We start from the raw sequence: 20,618 nt of genomic DNA, 5'->3' as shown, positions 1-20,618 counted from the left end.
AGAACCCATTTTATGAACTTTCAGAGTTTTTTAGTATTAATGATATATATTTCTAGATTGTCAAATTGCATATTCCAATTTGTTAATCTAGTGGTTTAAAGCTTTCATCTGTATACTGGAATTATGTTTTATTTAACATCAAACCTAAAATATATGTACAGTATTTTTATATATTAGAGTAATATCTCTTTTGACTATGCCACTTAGGTGTATTTACGACTTTGTCAATGCATTTTGTAAAATGACAATAAACATTATTCTATTCTATTCTAATGCAGTTTACTCAAAATTTCAAATGTTTTTGTGCGTATAAAATTCTCAAAAATATGTAATATTACATGTTTATTATTTTTTCTTATAAAGGCAATATCAAGGAATATGAAACAAAAATTAGCATTGGGAAATTTAAAAAAAAATATTTGTTTACGTCTTAGCATTTAACAGTAATTTAAATTAGCGCTTTAAGGGTTAACAAGAATACTAACAATGTTTCAAAATGTGATGTCATCAAGTGCAAAGAAATTTATCCAGTGAGTAGAAAGCGTTTTCCTTCAGTAAGTTGTTTGATTGTATTCGCAGGTGTTGGTCTTCTGTTCCTTTTGCGCTTTCATGAAGGTGGTTCCAGAGTTTGGCTCCCATGTTTCTCATACTTGGTTAGTTCATGTATGGGAAGACAGTAATGTGTTGCATTTCGGGTGTTATATTTAAGCAGCTGTGATCCTGTCTTCAACAGTTGTAGGGTATTTGTGCGAGCGTATGTGTCAAATATAAACAGTCCAACCACAGTAAGGATATCGAGCTTTTTGAATTTCTCCCTACAGAATTCTCTAGGAGTTAGCTCTCCAAGGATCCATATAGCTCTCCAAGGATTCTTATAGCTCTCTACTATTGAATAGGCACTCTCTGCATGTTTCGTCTTTTGAGTTTCCCCACATTAATAGACCATACTGCAGTAAATCAATCCAAAAAGAGAGTGGTAGGCTATTTTGGCAGTGTTTAGGTTATTAATGGTCATGATTCTCCTGAGTACATAAATTCCTGTGCCTAATTTCTTGCAGAAATTGTCTGTTTGATGTCAAGGTTAGATGTTCGTCAATTATGATTACAAGGTAATTAGTGTTTATTAGTAATTTGTAAGTCTGAGGGTTTTGTAACAGTTTGATTTTTATTTTTAAAAATGAGTTGTTTTGTTTTTGACTGGTTCACCAATAAATTGTGCTGTTGACAGTAATGAACTGTCATTTAGCACTATGTTGGCTGTAGCTGCAATATTATTTAGATAATTTGTTTCTTAGCAAAAGGACAGTGTCATCAGCATACATAAGTGTAATGCTATGTTTTTGAATAAAGTGAACATTACTGGCCCCAATATGAATCTTTGTGGCACACTTCTTGTTATAGTTCGTGGTTTGGATTTCATACGCTGAACTGTCCCTTTATCCATGTGCTTAATTTTCACTACTTACTTCCTCATGACAAGGTAGCTTTCTTACTAGTATGTTGATATCCCTTCAATACAAAATGTTATAAGTTTTTCTAAAAGTTGGTTGTGGTCCAGACAGTCAAATACTTTACAGTAGTCCACGAGAATAGCATCAGGAATGCTGTCAGATTCCAAGTGGTCCATGATAGTTTCTATTAAGTCAACTAATTGTGTGGAAAAATATAGTAATAATATTATCAAACTTTGTCCAAGCTTTAAACTCCATTGAGATTAGTGACCTCAAAGAATGGCAGTTGGGCAATGGTTGTGAGTCTTTGTGCAGTGCTGCTTTAGCTGTAAAATAGTTTAATACAATCTAGTCATAATAAATCAGAGAATATGTTAAAATATAACGTTCAACTTTTAATAACGTTTAGAGCAAGTTCACAATCCAGAACACTCAATAGCAACTTCAAGTAACGTTCACTGCAGCACTATACTGTGTGTTCTTGTCTTGTGTCTACATCACACTAGTGCATCTGCCTCAGTGAACGAGTTGAACTATTGTACAATAACTGCCCAGCTATATTACATATAGTTAACACCTTTACTGCGGCTTTAAACTGAGTGTTTATGTCACAGCTAAATCACACTAGTGCATCTGCCTCAGTGAACGAGTTCAACTATTGTACAATAACTGCCCAGCTATATTACATATAGTTAACACCTTTACTGCGGCTTTAAACTGAGTGTTTATGTCACAGCTAAATCACACTAGTGCATCTGCCGCGCTCAATGTGTTAAGGTGTCAATGATGCTTAATAAATGTACGTACCAATAACATAAGGTTATGTGAAAGATAATAAAAAACAAGCATACTGAACATGATTTACATTAATATTTTATTAGCTCTCTCGGGGAAATAGAAATAAGACAATTATTCTAGATTTAAAACATTATATCTATTTTTAATATTAAAATGTATGAATTAGTTGCTTTTATTGAGGATAATATTACTCCTTATGATTTCTGAAATGAGTATGAACACTAATAGTCTTAATCATTAAAACATGCCAAATGATATCTAGGTTTGGCTAAATATATGATGAACTGAAGGTAATCACCTAACATATCTTCTCGACACCTTCAAAGCGGATCCTGTAATTTTCCATCATATATTATGTTTTGACTGAATTATATTTCCAAGACCAGAAGGTCTCTACTAATTTTTCTTCCGGACCCACTTTTTTAGTAACTAATATTTTTCATAGAATAATTTCTAAGGCGGAACTCTTTAAGCAGTACTTGTGAAGAATAATCAGACGTCACACAGCACAACATCAGGTGAGGAGTCCGACATATCAATGAGGTGATAATGAGTTCGGCCTTTAAGTTTAAATATTATGGGAAAAAATACGTAGTAGACATCTACTGTTATTAAATTTCATCAAATTGAATAAACCAAACCAGCATCTATTCCCATCTTTGTAAACCAAACAAAAAAACTGTTAATATTCAATTACCAAATGCAAATATGATCAATACATTCACCATTTTTATATCTTATTAATCTTCCAGAATAAGATCAATTGTTCACTAATTTGATATTTTATTCCTTATATTTACAAACCCTTGGACCTCAGTATTGAACAATATTTAAAATAATTCACAATTTTACTCAGATACTTGCCTCCGAATAGCCCATGTTGACAAGTTGTGTGTGAGCTTGTCGGACGAGAGCGCTGATCTCCTTATCGACCCCGTTAGAGGCAGAACTGAGACCCGATGCAGAACTGACTCCACTAGTAGTCGAGAGCGTGGAGATAGTACTGGCAGCACTGGAGCCAACTCCGTTGTTGTCACCTCCTTGATTGGCGAACGGCAACAACGAGTTACGTATCTCCGCAAGGGCTTTCTGGTGGTAGCCCGAGGAGCGGGTTGAGGACTTGCCCGTGACAGCGGGGTTCATAGTTGTGGCAGGCTGTTGGCCCATACTAGGCCGTCATCCACCCACACCCTCATTCACGACACACTCCAGTCCACTGCAATGGATTACTGTAGCTGGTCACTCTACATATCAGTTCCCACCGTTATCAACACCTGCAAATATACTCTACATAAGTCTAGATATCCCAATTATTTAAAAATAATAAATAAACTCTTTATTCCATCAAGGATAGATAACAAGTAAACAAAGCACTAGGAACCTAGTACGTCTAATGATGGTTGATAATGTGATTTTATACATTGAATCATTCAATTTTAAGGCCCAACTACTGTATCCACACAAGGAAATAACATCAAACCTGCCACATAATTTAAGTACCCACACTATAGGATTTACATGTTTGTTATAATATGCTTGCATTTTCAGTTACTTTCTGTCTATTTATTGACATACATATTAAAATAAATATATTATCAAAAATAATTATAATTATACCATGATTAACTTTTTCCATACCAGCATCCGGTTTTTCAGACGTTTGTAATTTGTTCAAAAAATCCCAGTGTCCTGTTTACCGGACATTCAACAACAAAACATACAAAAAAAACCCACTGTGCAGTTTTCCAGACGTTCAAGAGATTAAAAAAAAATTAACTCGGAATATATATATATATATATATTAAAAAATATATAAAAATTAAAAAATATAAAAAAATTAACTCGGAATATATATATATATATATTAAAAAATATATATATAGGTATATATTAAAAAATATATAAAAATTAAAAAATATAAAAAAATTAACTCGGAATATATATATATATATATATATATATATATATATATATATATATATATATGATATAGAAATGTTCTGAATAAAATTTTCTATTATAAAAACATTGATTTGTTACATATAATGTTTTATTGTAATACAACAACTTATTTATTATGTTGTCTTTATGTTGCATCATCAACTGTGTTGAATTTGGTCAGCTGTATTTGTTAGTGTTTCATTTCAGCTTGTTGTTGAGAGGTTATTCCTGTTTCATGAATGATTTGGTAATTGTATTTTTTTAATGACACTGACGAATCAGACGATTTATTAGAAGGTGGTGGTAGTTCTTCTGATGTTGTGGACGATTCAGATGCTGATCCTCATTGGAATCCAGGTCAGCCTAGTACTTCAGGTATACATTTACTTTTTCCTAATGTACCTAAAAGGCCTACTAGACCTTATTTGGTTAGCAGTTGTGACTCTGATGTTGACAGTGATAATGGATTGAACACTACAACACGTAGACCTAGAGGACACCCAAGCAAGCAAGATAGGCCAGTCCCTAACTCTAATTCTAGTGTCTCAGATAATGATGTACAATGGTTCAATGTAAATGAAGATAATGATCCAGGGTGTATCCCTAACTTTAGTTTTCAAGAAATACCTGGAGTCAAACATTGCCCACCTCGCAATTCAAAATCAAATTCATATTTCAAGCTATTTATTACCTTAACATTGCTTCAAAGAATTGTCAAGTACACTAACCTATATGACCAAATTGTTATATCTGCCAAAATCCAACATGACCCAAACAGTTCAAATTCAAAACTGGGTAAATTTTGCAGTTAATGAAATTCAGAAGTTTATTATGTTTTAATCAACATGGGTGATACACGAAAACCGACTATTTTATGAATAATATTTTAAAACTAGAAGAAATTTTGTACAGATTTCATATTAAAAACGTTACAATATAGGTACTAATAGGAAAACTGTGACAGTTTGAAGATTTTGACCAAAAACGGTTATTAGAGCTCAGCGAGTGGATGACACAACCACAACTGTCTCATTAATTTTTAGTTTTTTATATTACGCACAACTTTGTCCATTTAATCTTTGCTGAATCTTGTGGTTTCCAAGATCTCTTCAGTGTGCATCAAATTTTGAACACAGAATATATGTTCTTATGGTTTATTTTATTATAGAGGTTTTTTTCTTTATTTCTCCATTATTATACTCGTATACTTCATTTTAATCTTTTTAGAGAGCTGAGCATAATATATTCTATACTCACCTATTTTTTTTAACTGGATGGGTTGGCATTTTTTTACAATTTAGTCAATAGCTCCCCCTGTAATTGACCTTTTCTGTTGGCGCAGCTGATTGCGGTGTAATTTGCAATGCAAAGTCTTATGTTTCTTTTATTATTTTTTTAAACAATATTGTTAGAGTTTGTGATATGTTTTATAGTGTAATTATAAGTTAATGTTTTAGTTTTAATTAATTCATATAAAATATTAAGAACTTACATAATTATTTTATCTTTAAGTTTATATTTCTAGTTTGAGATGATTAATATGATTGTTAAATATGGTTCTATTTCTTGTAAATTTGCCGCAATAAAGCTTATAAATAAATAAATAATTCAAACAAAATTATAAAAGTCATTCTCAGAAATACACTGAATTGTAATGCCCAGAATTATGAAGAGTGATTAATCTAATATCGAGTTGTGTGCTCTGTCACACTAAAAATGCTGGGCATGGTGATACTTTCTGTTAGTAGGCTTTTAGTTATTGTTATTGCTCTACTAGCCTACAGCTAAATTAGAGAGAAAAACACAAATATTTGCCACCTTTATAATATCATTTAATCCTTTTAATTGTTTAAATGAATCTGTTAAAATGCTGTAACTTCAACAAAATTTGCTGAAGTTTTTAAGAAAAGGTTGTTTTAACAATAGAAGGGTTAACATAATGAGATAATTATTTATTTTTGGCACAGCAGGTATACAGTAAACTATACAGTAATGTTTAAACAAACATTTTTAGTTTGAAAAATTGAAATAAAATCAAAAGTGACATCACTTTTGAACACACTTTTTTAAGGCTTCAAAACATTTTAATGGTATTCTGAAAATAAATTGATACATTTGTGTACTTTATCAGACCTTGTGTATATTAAAACATATACACATCTAAAAAGCGTTTGGATGCTTATTAACTATTTGGGTGTAGAGGTCTTTAACATTTGTTAGACACCAATTACAAAACTCAAATTTGCATTCTTGTTCAAATTAATGGTCACGAGTTACGACTACGTTTGTATATAAAATAAATAAAAAAATTTAACAAATCAGTGTTCAATCTTGTACTCACTAACATAGGTAAAAAAGAACCAAAATGCATGTTATTCAGAAACAGCTTGGCCAACTTTTGATAATTTTATATTTACAACATAAAAACAGATTTCCACTTTGTAAATTTCCAAAGTCAAAGACTGGTTTATTCTTCATATAGCACTTATCAATTATTTAAATTCTTTTCTAACTGCTCACACAAATGCATCTACATTTGCAGCAATAATTCTTTTTGAAGAACATTACTGACCTTTTACCACTGATATCCATTTATATGAAAAAACTCCTTAGTTATGTACACTTGAATTTATATAACTCAATAGCTTCATATTTTAACAAATGTAATGAAATTTAATACAAAACAAAGGTATAGAGAGCAAAAATAATTATTCAAAAACGATACAAAATTATATACATACAATATATATATATATATATATATATATATATATATATATATATATATATCACCTCAGTATGCCATTTCATTCCAATATAGCTACCATTTAAAGTTTAAAAAAATCTATATCTCTTGTTATTTATGGACCTAGAGAAAATATGAAAAGTATTCTACAACACTTATAACATTTCCTAAACATTTTGTAATTCCACAGATTTCAAGATATTGATTACATGTAAATTTCATAAGAAATAAATTATTAATATTTCTGTTGTTACAAAATCTTAACTTTTCAAACTGTGTGTGTAGACCCGGAAGGGACTATTTTGTACCTGAAATCTAATATTGTTACCAAGTGATTTAAAGACAACGAAGAGATCAAAAACCATGTTAAGTTACCTCTAGGTTGAAACACAGGAGGCTAATTTTATTTTTATAATGAAGGAATATAAAAGTTTTCCATGTTATTATTACAAGTGCTACAAACTAATGTAGAAAAACTTATCTATATAAAAAAAGAAATTAGGAAATAGATTATTTTAGAATAATTATTTTCTTAGTAATATAATATTAATACTACAATTTATGTAATAGAAAAATACTAAATGATGGTTAGTAATAAAAATACCAACCACTTGACTTGGTGGGTAACGAAATGAAATTGTTATAATTAACCCTTTGAGTGCCAGAGCATCGCTGCATTCTGGTTAGATTCTGATTTTTACGGCAGTTGTAAAGTGAGCGCGTCAATCGATTTTAGAATCGACCGCTACATGGAAATGTCACCTACGTCATATGTTTTGTTTGCGCTGGTGTTTATTTCACAAATGATTGTAAATATTGAAAGTTTTTAAGTGTAAATGGGTTTGTAGTGTTAGTATCTTCAAATAATTTCTTTTGTGTATGTTGTTCTAGTATGTGTGTAAGTAGAACAATGACTTGACCGTGAGTTACAGTGATCATAAGCAGCTAGTACTTTATTAAATACATTTGTATAGTATTATGTTTTTTTGTGTTTGTTCAGTGATATTTATAAACAATGAGTCGTAAAAACATTGCTGACAATGAAGACCTAGTATTACAGGCATTAGATTTAAGCATTAACAGGGTAGACAATAAACAGAGTGTTAGGTTAGGTTAGAAAATTTCTAGTTTTGTTGTGGTTCATATTTTCATATTTATATTCCAAACTTTATTTGTAAGTTTAAAAAAAGTTTTTATATGTATTTTTTAAAGAATTAAATGGAGTATAAGATAGAATAACTAAAAGTAAAAAAATAAAATATTTCAATAATACTAAGTTGTGTCAAAATAAAAAACAAAATGTTTTTGCTCATAAAGGTTTTGTTAATGATTTTTTTTATTGGTATAAAAACGTTAAATAAGTGATCAATATATTATATGTATAAAGAAAATATATTTATTTAATAAAAACAAAAACCCAAGACATTATACCAATAAATAATTTTGTTAAGAATTTTTAACCAGAACCTTGCAGAATCAGGCATTTTCGCTCGGCATTTTATGCATACCATATAGCAAAACGCTGCGGCACTCAAAGGGTTAATAGCAAAATGAGTGATTCACAGAGGAAAAGCAAGTTCACTCTGATATTCTCATAAATAAATCATTCTTCAAGCCACAAATGTTTACTCAATTACATAGGCACACATAACAAGTAATAGAAGTTTTTTTTTATTTTTTTTATTTGATTACATTTGGTCAAACAAAGATTTTACAGTTTCCATTTAAGTATAAAACAAATTTTGTTATATCATTTAACAAAGTCAGTCCTGATGGAACAGATCAAGCCAATTTTTAGAGACCTTGCTCAACCAGATTTACTCTGCATGTTGCTATATGGTGGAACACAAAATTCCAGTGAATTTGTAAATAGTGTGATTTGGGCATGTCTACTAAACTCAAAATTTGTTTTAAATATACCCTGGAATTAGATATCTGAGGTGAAGGATACCTACAATGAAGGAAACACTGTAAAATGCCACAATTTAATAAAATTGAACTTAGAAATAGTCAAGAGAGATAGACACTGGACAAAAGAAGACTGGAGGATACTTAAGACGAGGCAGAAAACCCAGACCACCCTATGTACAGAGCTGTGAAGGTCAGAATGTTTTAAACCCCACATTCTGGTAAAACAGCTAGACTTAGCTGTTTTTAAACTACACTAGGTTTTTTTGAATATTTTTGTTTTTTTATAATGTTTTACAGTCAAGAACCTTTTATTTACTCAAAACTACATTTTAAACAGATCAATTTCTAAAATTTGTGAACATCTTATAAAAAACCTCTGAAAAAAAATTAAAATTTTATCTCTTCTTTTTGAAAAGTGTACCTCAAAGATGTGTAAATAAATATAGTCAAGATAGGGATCCTTGACTCCCCAAAATGTTATCTCCTGTCTATGATGGTGAGCGAGATGATAATCGCTACACTAAAGTAAAAGACTCAGGGCAGCTTAAGAGATGAACCAAATATGTTTATTGCACTAAGCAGTGTTTAAGTTGAGATCGCATTTTGCGAAACAAGCTGAGAAAATGAGATGCTGTTGAGAAAAGCTCGCACAAGATTGCGACGAAAGCGAGAAAGAACAACTAACAGCAAAAAGTATATAGAATTTTCAAAATCAGTTTACAGCGATACAAATATTGTTTTTCGATGATACTAAGATCATATATTTTCTCATTACATTTCATTTCATACATATAATATTAGATAGGCAATGTCGCCGCCCATTAGCAAACTGTCAGGTTGGAAAACACCAGCCTACTCTTGGATTAAAAAGAATAAATACTCGAGTTTGGACGTTAACCAAAAACTAATACAGCGAAAATTATGGGAGTACATTAAATTAAAAATGAGACGTATAAAGCAAATTATTTACAAACAATAACCAAGTTTTGTGTCTGTAACAATAAAAGAAGGTACCGGTTTTGGCGCTTTAATATTAAACTGCAATTTTGAAAGTTAAATTATTCATAGTTAATCCTGCTATTGGAGGCCCAAAGATCATACGAAAAAAGCTGTTGGAAACTGGCCTAATATATCAAAACAATATATAATTTACTAAGGCTTCCTCTTGCACTTAAGGGTGTGAGTGGACCGTGCACGACCATTGCAACATCGCCCTCACTGGTCTGATGGTTCACACGTTACGAGCAGGCGCCAGCTTCGGCAAATGAACAAATTTGTTAAATTAAGTTAAAGTGGTATTAAAAATTATAGTTTTAATTTGTGTTTACAAAACAAATTGCTTTTGAAACAAAAATAATGACTGTAAGCTCAATACAGTAGAACCCCTCATATCCGGCCACCACAGGACCGAGCCCCTGGCCGGATAACGATTCGGCCGGATAAACCAACCTACAGTACACAGCACTTGACGAAACAAAACAATTGTACTGTACTGTACTAACCGCACTGGAAATAATCAACAAACTGTTTACACGTTAAACCTATTAGCTCAACTGAGGACAACACAGGAAAATGTAAACAAATAGATACACCAAAATAACGCAAGAGTCATGGGAGACTAGTGTGTGCAACTGCGCGTCTGCAAGCCGTGGTAAATAAATTTCAATATTGGCTTCCGGGAAGTGGCCAGATAAACCGAGGTGCAGTAAAACCGAGGCCGGATATGAGGGGTTCTACTGTAACATAAATGTTGATTTTTTTAACCGAAAAAAAGTTAAATAGTTTACAAACAACTGGTTCATTTAACAACTTTTATCCATATATTTCAAAAATTCTAAAAGTACAATCTCTAAATTAGTACTATTGTACATATTTTATATAAAACTTTGTTTTAGGATTAAAATATTTCCTCCTTATGAATGTTCAAAATTGTAGTCTGGTTGAAAAGCGCTAAAACAGGTACAGTTTTTCGTTCTTACTCAAATAAAATTTATATTTTATGTTTGTAAACAAGTTGATTTATTTCTAGATGCAGTAATAAACAAGCTAGATTTAATTTGGTTCCTGTGATTTTTACTGCCTCGTTTGTGTAAAACGTTCAAACAAGGTTATCTGTACTTTTTGATGGGAGAGTAATATCCAACGAACACCCATCCTTGTTGCTATAATAACGGCCACTTGCAAAAAAACGCACATTGTATACTTCTGAACGTCTTGTCTTGGCATCTGCAACTAGTACTGGAGATTTTGGGTTATGTTATAGTCAGATTTTATTTTGAAACGTCAGAAAGCATAATCAATTTAAGCAATTTGTTGATGTCTAATGAAGTTACTAAAAAGAAAGGTCCATTTCAATGAGGATTAAACATTGGTGTTTACGAAACAAAGAAGGCTACAGATTAAATGATGTTTGTAGGGCCTAATTAGTTTTTTTTTTTTAGATAAAATGATGTTAAAAGTAACTTGTTTATTATTTTATTTTGTTTTTTAAAGTGAGAAAAGACTTTGTTTTTTGTATATTGTTACAACAAATTTAAAAATCTATTTTCTATCTATGCTGCTTTTAATAAAACTTCGTAACAAAAATCATTTAATTATTGAGGTTTAAAATATTTTAACAATACATTTATTAATGTAAATATTGGTTCTGGGGTCTAAAGTATTACAGAACTGCAGACTTTTTAGATAAGTATTTTGTAATCTTCACCGAACACCAATATTATTACTAAGCGCTACAAGACAGACATTTTTGATAAAAATTCTAAAGAGCTTGTAGCATTTTTGCGTCAATTTAGTGAATTTTAGTGTCAGCAGAAAGAAGTTTTTCTAGCTTAAGCTAATAAAGGCATTCTTGAGAAATGAAATTACTCAAGATAGCCTATTAACATTCCTAACTTTATTCTCCATAGAAAATGAGCTAACGAGTTAGTGATAATTCAACTGGAAAAAAGGTGTTAAGTGAGGGTATGAAATCGTGCATGGATTAACGGTTAATTTTAACAGTTATTAACCCTTTGAGTGCCATAGCTATTTTTTTACTATGTTACTCCCTGAAATTGCCAGGTCTGATTTTTGTATATTTGCACAACCTTTTTAGGATAAAAATTACTGTTTTATATAGCCACATAACAGATTTTTCAGAATTTCTTTTTTGCAATAAAATGGAGAATACAATATATTTTAATATGCGTTAGTACTAACTTTTTTCAACACGTTTCAGTTTTGTCCATGTGGATTTTTAAGACTTTTAAGCTATACCAAGTAAAAGGTCATAAAACTATAAACGAAATTCAAGTACAATATTATATTTTTCCACAATAAAGTAGTATCAACAATAAGTGCTGTTTAACTTGTATGTACTTGACAGGAGTACGAGAAACAATGAAAACCAAACACATGCTGATATGGAAATATACACATATTATATCAATATGGCCAAAAGCATAATTTTCATCTGAAAATTCATTGACTGAACACATCATAGTTAACAAAGTAACTCTTAGCAGTCATTTGTACACCACGCGACTGGAGCTGTACCAAATTGTTCGACTTTTCTTTTTTGTACTCATATTTTGATTTCTGTATTGAATTTGTGTTTTACTGTGTTTTTTGTTTATCAAAGATGGATGAGTGGAAACATTTTATATGCTGTTGTGTAGCAGAAGAAGGCAGCCAAGTTACGAGCCGACATATTGTTTGCAAGTTCTGAAAATAATCCAGATACTTACAAAAATAGCGCAGGTAGGCTATTATTGAAAGAAAAGTGGCCAAAAGGCCTTTCATAAATCTATAAGAAAGAAAAGAAACTGCAACAGAAAACTAAGTTATTCCAGAAAAGGATTTGGAAACTAACTCAAGGTGTAGTGCTCACAAAAATGTTGGACATTTAGTCTGACGTCATTATATTATTCATAGTGAACAATTTATTACTTACCACCTATCAAGTCACAAGGCAGGAGCTACTGCTCCAAAATTACCTCTTGAACTCTGAAAATTATAGTTTCATCTCTGTTGTTCTTTTAGTTTTTTACTTGTATTTACAGTTAATGAGTTTTATATACAACAATTGGATGTCAACAGAACAGAAACTACGAATAACATTTTATACTCAATAATAGAATACTTTTCCATTAATTTTTGTAATTATATTTATTTTATATATTCGCCTTCCTTAACTCCTTATAAGATAACAACTTATATAAAAGGTATGTTTAAAAACAGGATTTTTCTTTTCTGGAAAAAAATTAATTATTGATCTACATTAATGTTGTCACCTTCAAAATAGTCCCCACTAGATGTTATGCACTTGTGCCAGTACTTCTTCATCCTTAAAACACTTCTCACACTCAATCTTGGGGATAGCCTATATCTCTTTCAGCAATGCACTTTTTAATATCACATATACTTATAAAATGACAGCCCTTTAAGGTTCTCTTAATTTGGAAAAAAATGTCACACGGACTTGTGTCTGGAGAATATAGAAGCTGGGGCATCTTTATAATACTGTTTTTGGCCAAAAATTTACGAAAAAGCAATGAAGTTTGAGCAGGTGCATTGTCATGGTGCAAAATCTATGAAATGTGTTGCCACAACTCAGCAATTTTTATTTTTTATAACTGCTTCACAAAATTTGCAGGTAGTACTCCTCTTATTGACCATTTGATCTTGTGGCAAGAATTCATAATGCACTATGCTATTAAAATTGAAGAACACAGTGACCACAACCTTTATGTTCGACTGCACTTGACAAGCCTTTTAAGGTCTTCGCAATCCAAAATGTCTCCACTTGATGACTGAATCTTAGTTTCGACGTCATATCTATAAACCCATGTTCTGTCACTTATTATAACACATTTCAGTACATTTTTATCGTCGTTGACTTCATTTAGTGCTTCCAAAGCTACTTTTATTCACTGCTGTTTTGGTTCAAAATTCAACAATTTTGGGACAAATTTTGCTGCCACAGATTTTATACCCAAAACATAGCAAAAAATGTAATGCATGAGCCAATTGACATGCCATCATCAGTGACTTCTCTGATCGTAATAGGCTACGGTGATTGTTCATAACCATTTCTTCCACTTTTTTCATGTTTTCATCGGTTGTTGATGTGGTGGGGCATCCGTAGTGTTTGTCATCTTCAATGTCTTCACCATCTTTGAAACGTTTATACCACTCTTAAACCCTTGTTGCATTCACAGCAGACTCACTATAAGCCTTTGCTAAAATATCCAACACTTTATTTCATTTTTCACACAACATTTTATACAAATCCTTCTTGACAAACAAACAAAAATCGCAGAGTTCATAAAACATGTCTAACCCTAAAAATACCACAGAAAAAATAAACCATGAATACAGCTGAAATTGTTATTATACTTCAGGAGAATGAGTACCAACATAATAAAAAAATCTTGATTATCACACTCTTCAAACTCACAAAAACTTAAAAATTCCCATCACATTTTGAACAACTTCACAGACCTAATATACTCAATAATAAGTATACTCATTTATTTAAGAGAAAACATGATAACTTGCACAGTTTTAATTTTATAATAAATAGGCAAAAATGTGGATTGCAACCTTTTGTACACCATACAACCCAGTGAATACAGTGACAATTTTAGGAAGGTGTAACCTCTTAACCCTTAAAGCGCTAATTTAAATTACTGTCAAACGCTAAGACATAAAAAAATATATTTTTTAAAATTTCCCAATGCTAATTTTTGTTTCATATTCCTTGGTATTACCTTTATAAAAAAAATAATAAACATGTAATATTACACATTTTTAAGAATCTTATACACACGAAAACTTTTGAAATTTTAGAATAAACTGCATTGCAGGATAATGTACATATGAACACTATTTGACAGATTACATTACATTTATACAGGTTATTTATAATGAGTAAATTGTAACTGAAGTTTCTGTATAATTAGTACATAAAAATAAGTAATTTCAGTATAATATTTTGAAATGTAATAATATGAAATTCAACACAAACTTATTTATACGATAGCCTACAAGGGAAATGAAACAAATATTGTACTTATAAACCTTACTTATTTAGAGTAAATAAACTGGACTTGTATGGTGAAAACTGGTATAAAATACAAAACAAATAATTGAATAAAAAATATTACACAAAATATAAAAAAATGCGCTCAAACTACGTTGTTCGTAGTAATCATTTGGATCATCTGGATTAGCTATTATAACAAAAAATAATACTAAATGTTAGTAAAAACAAACTAAAACACTATTAGAATAACAACTGACTGATTCAAAACACTTTGTTTAACAATATAACCAACATACGACCAACACACGCGTAGTTAAACAGCTGAGTGAAACGAACGCGTCTGTGGGCGTATGCCGCGTCACAGGCCATACAAAAAATGGCGGCGATTGCTTTCAACCCGAGTAGATATCGTTACAACGTCCACCAATGGTGACAAAGCGTTTTATCTAGTTCCAACAGTCGAAAGGAACGTCGACCTGCTCTCTTACGGAAGTTTTAACAACTAATTCTTCGCCATTTCAAAAGTAAAGCTTTTGCGTTTGTAGACGTTATCCGCGTTTTAAAGCATCGGTAGTTCCGCGTCTATAGGCGTTATCCGCGTAGGAAGGGTTAAGAGTTAATAAATGTTCTTAAAATTGATACATTTTATAAAAGATTGCTTAACACTTTGAGGCTCGCATGGAATGCAATAGCACTGCAGGCATTTTGTTCTGTTCATAAAACGCAATTAGCAACATGAATGGTCTTGAACACTCATCTACTTTCTTCCGATACCCCCGGCTCCAATAAGTGACAACTGCTGAGTCACACATTCTATTTTCTAATGATTTATTTATCAAGCACATTTTAATGATTGAATTTAGAGTGCCGTTGGACCCACAAGCATAAGTGTCCCAGTATTTTGTTACTGAGTGACATGTGCAGAGATTGTTTTTGTGCTATACAATAATTAGTAAGAAACAATAGATTGACAATTTGTTGTGTTTAACAATGTAAATAACTTGTTGCTAATGATTCATTTCGATATAAACAATATATGTACTGCCATCTAATCTAATATTATTAATTATATTATACTATTGACAGGCTTTTGCGTTTGAATTGTAAATAAGCTTTTGCTAATGATTGATTTTAATGTAAATTACATGTGTACTAACACCTAACATACTAATTTTTATTATAGTAATTATTACTTTTATATTATACTGACTATTTTTTGTATTTAAAAATATAAACAAATTGTTTCTTTAGTACATAACCTGTATACTACCACATGTTACAACCTTGTTAGGTTGAGAAATATACAACAAAACAAAATGGAGTGCAATGGCATTCCACACGAGCACTCATATTACAGCACTCTACGCAAGCATCAAAATGTAAAAAAAAACCACTCGTAGACATCCCATATTAATATCTCTGTTTTCGGTTAATAAGTTACATAAATTTCAAAAATATACTATAAATCTTGAAATATCACCAAATAATGTGCCTTACACACCAAGATTTTTTTCTAAATAGTCTTCTGCTTTTATTGAGAATTATTGCATACACTCAGTATTTTGGGCCCCACGATAACAAATCGTAAATGACTCCGTTATTTCAGAGCCACCCACACTGTCTATGTGTTAGGTTAGTTATCAATTTGAAAAAGATATAAATTGAAGATTTCAAAATGTATTGTATTGTTTTTTTTTTTTGTTTTTTTTTTTTTTGTTTCACTTGATAATGGCAAGTATAAAAGTTTCCTGTAAGCCAACTTTATTTCATGTACGATGCAGTAACTATTTTTTTCTTCAATATTGGTCTTATAAGATACATTATTTAGAGTTTCCTAATAACAAGTAGCATAAAAACTGTCCTAATTTAGAATAGTTGTTTTGTAGCATATGAACATGTTATCTACTATTTAAGGCATTTTCTATGCTGCAGTAATAATAAGCAGCCACCACAAATGAAATCTTATTTCTGAAAATGTTGGACCATATTACATTATAGATAGGCAAGGTTCAGCTACATTTTTTTCTAAAATAAGTACCTAACTTAACTATGAATTAATGATGAATTAAAAACTATTTATAAATATATTTATTAAATGTAACCAATAAAGCAGTGTAATATTTAACTACTTACTCTAACAATTTTGAAGGATGAACAAACAAGTCTGACAATAATTGTAACACAAACGATGCAAGTTTATCGTCATTGCACTTGCAGCCATTATTCAAATACAAAACAAATGATTTTACTTTGTTTTACTACCTATTAGTTTTAAACAATATTGTGATATAATAGAAAAGTTGGCAACATTAGTAATTATAAATAACTGCAAACAACTATGATTTTGCATTTGATAGCTTACGTATTTCTAATTTCTAATTTGGTTTTTTGGTTTGCTGATCAGATTGTTGTGGTGGCCACTTACTAGACGGCAAGCATTTCTTGTTATATCTCGGTGTTATAATATGTTAACATGTCAAAATAAATAAAAGCATAATTACAGCCTAGTAAAAAAGCTATTTTACTTCTTTCTTTTTTTGTCTTTTCAATAAACCATTAAAGTTTTAATTGCAAAAGAATCTTTATTCTTCTTGATCTTTTTTCTTTTTCTGATATATATATTATTATAAAATAACAATCAAGGACTCAAAATACTTTATTGCCAGTGTTCAATTGGTAAAAGAATTTGCAAATAAATTTTCGGTATCAATTTACAATATCGTGACCATGGAAAGGTATGTTCATTTTTTTTCCTGAAAACAATAGTGAAAAAAAATTCGTCGGCAACAAAAATCAAAGGAGTTACGATTTTTTGAAATTCTCTGAAAACTCTGTTTTTGACAGTACCTCTGGCAACTCTATCCATATTTGAAGTTTGGTATTACTCCGCGGCTCTCTCAAATAAAGAAGGGACGCCATTTTGAACTAATTTGTTCCTCCGTGTCTATTCTTAACCTCCTAGTTCAGTAGTGGTAATGGCACACCTTTGTGTTGGATGTTCATTAAGGTAAGTGATAAGTTACTGAAATTATGCTGACTAGTACGTTAGGTAATTCTAAGCAATATATGGGTCAACCTCGATTTTTCTCATATTACAATATAATGTTCCAATAGTCAATTAGAAAAGGAAATGACTAGAATTCCTTGCCGGAAAGCAGTTATAGGGAACAGGCAACCGCCAGACGGTCATATTGCTTAGAGTTACCTATTAGTGATCAGGGGCGCTGACGTGATCTGGGCTTCAAATTTGGAACTACTCGAGTTATTTTTTTTTTCTAAAAGAGCAAGCAGCGCGAAGCGCTGCGCAGCGGGCAGGCATCGTGCGTGATCCTTTTTTTTTATTAAAAATTTCTGATAAATTGTTATTACATATTACAATATAATGTAGGTAATGTATTTAAAACAATTTTAAACACATAATTACATGCTGGAAAGCAAAGTAAACCAATATAATCCGCCCAATACAAAATCTCCGTAAAAATCTGGTAAAGGAATCTGTATCATTCCTTTGGCCTGAATCAATTCAGTATATACGAATATCACGCACGATGCTTACCCGCTGCGCAGCGCTTCGCGCTGCTTGCTCTTTTAGAAAAAAAATTAACTCGAGTAGTTCCAAATTTGAAGCCCAGATCACGTTAGTGCCCCTGATCACTAATAGGTAATTCTCGCGGTTGCCTGCTCCCTATAACTGCTTTCCAGCAAGAAATTCTAGTCATTTCATTTTCTAATTGACTATTGGAACATTATATTGTAATATGAGTTGCCTGCTCCCTATAACTGCTTTCCGGCAAGAAATTCTAGTCATTTCCTTTTCTAATTGACTATTGGAACATTATATTGTAATATGAGAAAAATCGAGGTTGACCCATATATTGCTTAGAATTACCGTACGTTAATCCTGTCAACGATGCCTGCCCGATGCGCACTGCTTGCTCTTTTAGAAAAAAAATTAACTCGAGCTTGCAAAAGTCGAATCCCAGATCACGTGATGCCCCTGCTCCTTAACGCAATAATGCCCGAAAGGCATCAATATAATACAATAATATTCTTTCCCCCCAGTTTATATGCACCTGTGATAATAATACTAAGCTATAAATGCCCAACCCATGAAAAAAAGTCCATTTTCCATGGTCACGGTATTGTAAATAAATACCAAATTTTCATTAGGAAATAATAATGGTAAAAATTTGCCCGCTATCAAAAGAAAGCAAATGACTTCCAATTGATAGGTTGAAATCAAACTTGAGTCTTTTAGGGCAGGGTATGATAAGCAGACCCGGTTTTTTATATCGAAATTGGCAAATGATATTACTGAATCATAACCTTTGATATAATCAATCGATACTGATTAATTATTTTTAACGATTAATTAAATAATCTAAATCAATAGCTGTAAAAACTTTCAAACAATAGCCTACTCTTAATGTAATATTTCAATTTTATATAGTAACATTTGATTATTAAAAATGACAGTCAATTTTAGAAAACTACACAACATTGCTTTAGAAGATGATAAGACATGTTTTTCATGACTTCAACATTTTGGACTGGTGCGGAAAAACCCATTATGTGAAATTTGTGGGAAAGAAACAACTAACTGTAACTGTGAGAGGAGCAAATATGGTCGTCTTCAGTTTTCCTAATTTTGGTTATAACTTAATAATTTGTTTGAACACTGTAAATATTAGATCCATATTTTAATTTAAAACATATGATTGTTATTGAGAACTATAGATACTTTATATCGATTGATAGCCTAGGATTTGAGATGCGAATATTAGGTATCGATGATTACATTCTTCGATATAAAAAAACCGGGTCCGCTTATTGTACCCTACCCGTCTTTTACTATATTCTTAATAAGTATAAATAATGGAAAACTGCTGACAAGACACCACAGCACCTATATTTTACTGAAGTGTTTGTATTATTTATAGTATAATAAGTTATAAGTTAGCGTAAATATAAAATTATATTTATTTGCACGAGAAGAAATATTATGTGTCATCAATAACTTATAACATATCAAAATTAAAGTTAAAAATTCTTAACCTATAGCCTATGGGGGTTTGAGATAGGCCTGAACATAAAAATGTCTTATACTAAATAAGACTTTCATCAGGGCTTTCACATTCATGTAGAAAATGAACGCTTTACTATTAGGCCTATTTACAATGCAGCCTAAAACATATATTTGTATGAAAAGATTAAAGGTATGCACAATAACACAACCCATTTTAAACCTCTGGTGACTTTTTGACTTCTAATAATAGTTCAATTAAAATAACACTGTAAATATGCCTCCTTGGATAAGAAGTATTTCAAACAGTTATACACTTTGTATTTAAGTTAAATTGATATGGATCATTCCTTGAACTTTTTTCAAAAGCCAAGATGGAGGAAGAAAGCTTTCCTAGCTCAGTAGAATACCATTTACTGTATAGGTTGAAATAAAAATGTATGAGGACTACAGCCTATATAAGAAATTATGTATGTATACTGGTTTAAATCCTATTGAGCCCTTAACATAGTTAAGGTTACATAAATTTATGAAAGAAATGTCAATTTTTCTACAACTTATAGGGCTATGTTTAAAAGATTCTTCGAGAGCTTGAAATATTTTATAAAATTAAGAATTTGGTGTACACCCATTCTTCTGTATTAGACCTGTAAATGTACACCCTATACATATAGTATAATACATAGGTCTAAATAGGTCTCAGCTAAGCTTGAAATTTAG

At 31.1% G+C, this 20,618-nt stretch overlaps 1 protein-coding gene across 1 annotated transcript in view; it reads right to left on the bottom strand.

Annotated features, from left to right (window-relative positions):
• The window catches only part of LOC124362875 (serine/threonine-protein kinase Warts), a 58,082-nt gene that overhangs the window by 36,860 nt on the left and 604 nt on the right, over positions 1-20,618 (bottom strand). Inside the window, exon 2 of the mRNA XM_046817741.1 lies at positions 3,114-3,523. Within this exon, the coding sequence (XP_046673697.1) occupies positions 3,114-3,416 (303 nt within the window). The 5' untranslated portion in view covers positions 3,417-3,523. The remainder of the gene's footprint in view (positions 1-3,113; positions 3,524-20,618) is intronic.

This window comes from Homalodisca vitripennis, chromosome 5 (genome assembly GCF_021130785.1).
Source record: "Homalodisca vitripennis isolate AUS2020 chromosome 5, UT_GWSS_2.1, whole genome shotgun sequence".
Lineage (NCBI taxonomy): Eukaryota > Metazoa > Arthropoda > Insecta > Hemiptera > Cicadellidae > Homalodisca > Homalodisca vitripennis.
The sequence above is the reverse complement of the archived record's forward strand: the minus strand, read 5'-3'. Positions and strand labels throughout refer to the sequence as shown.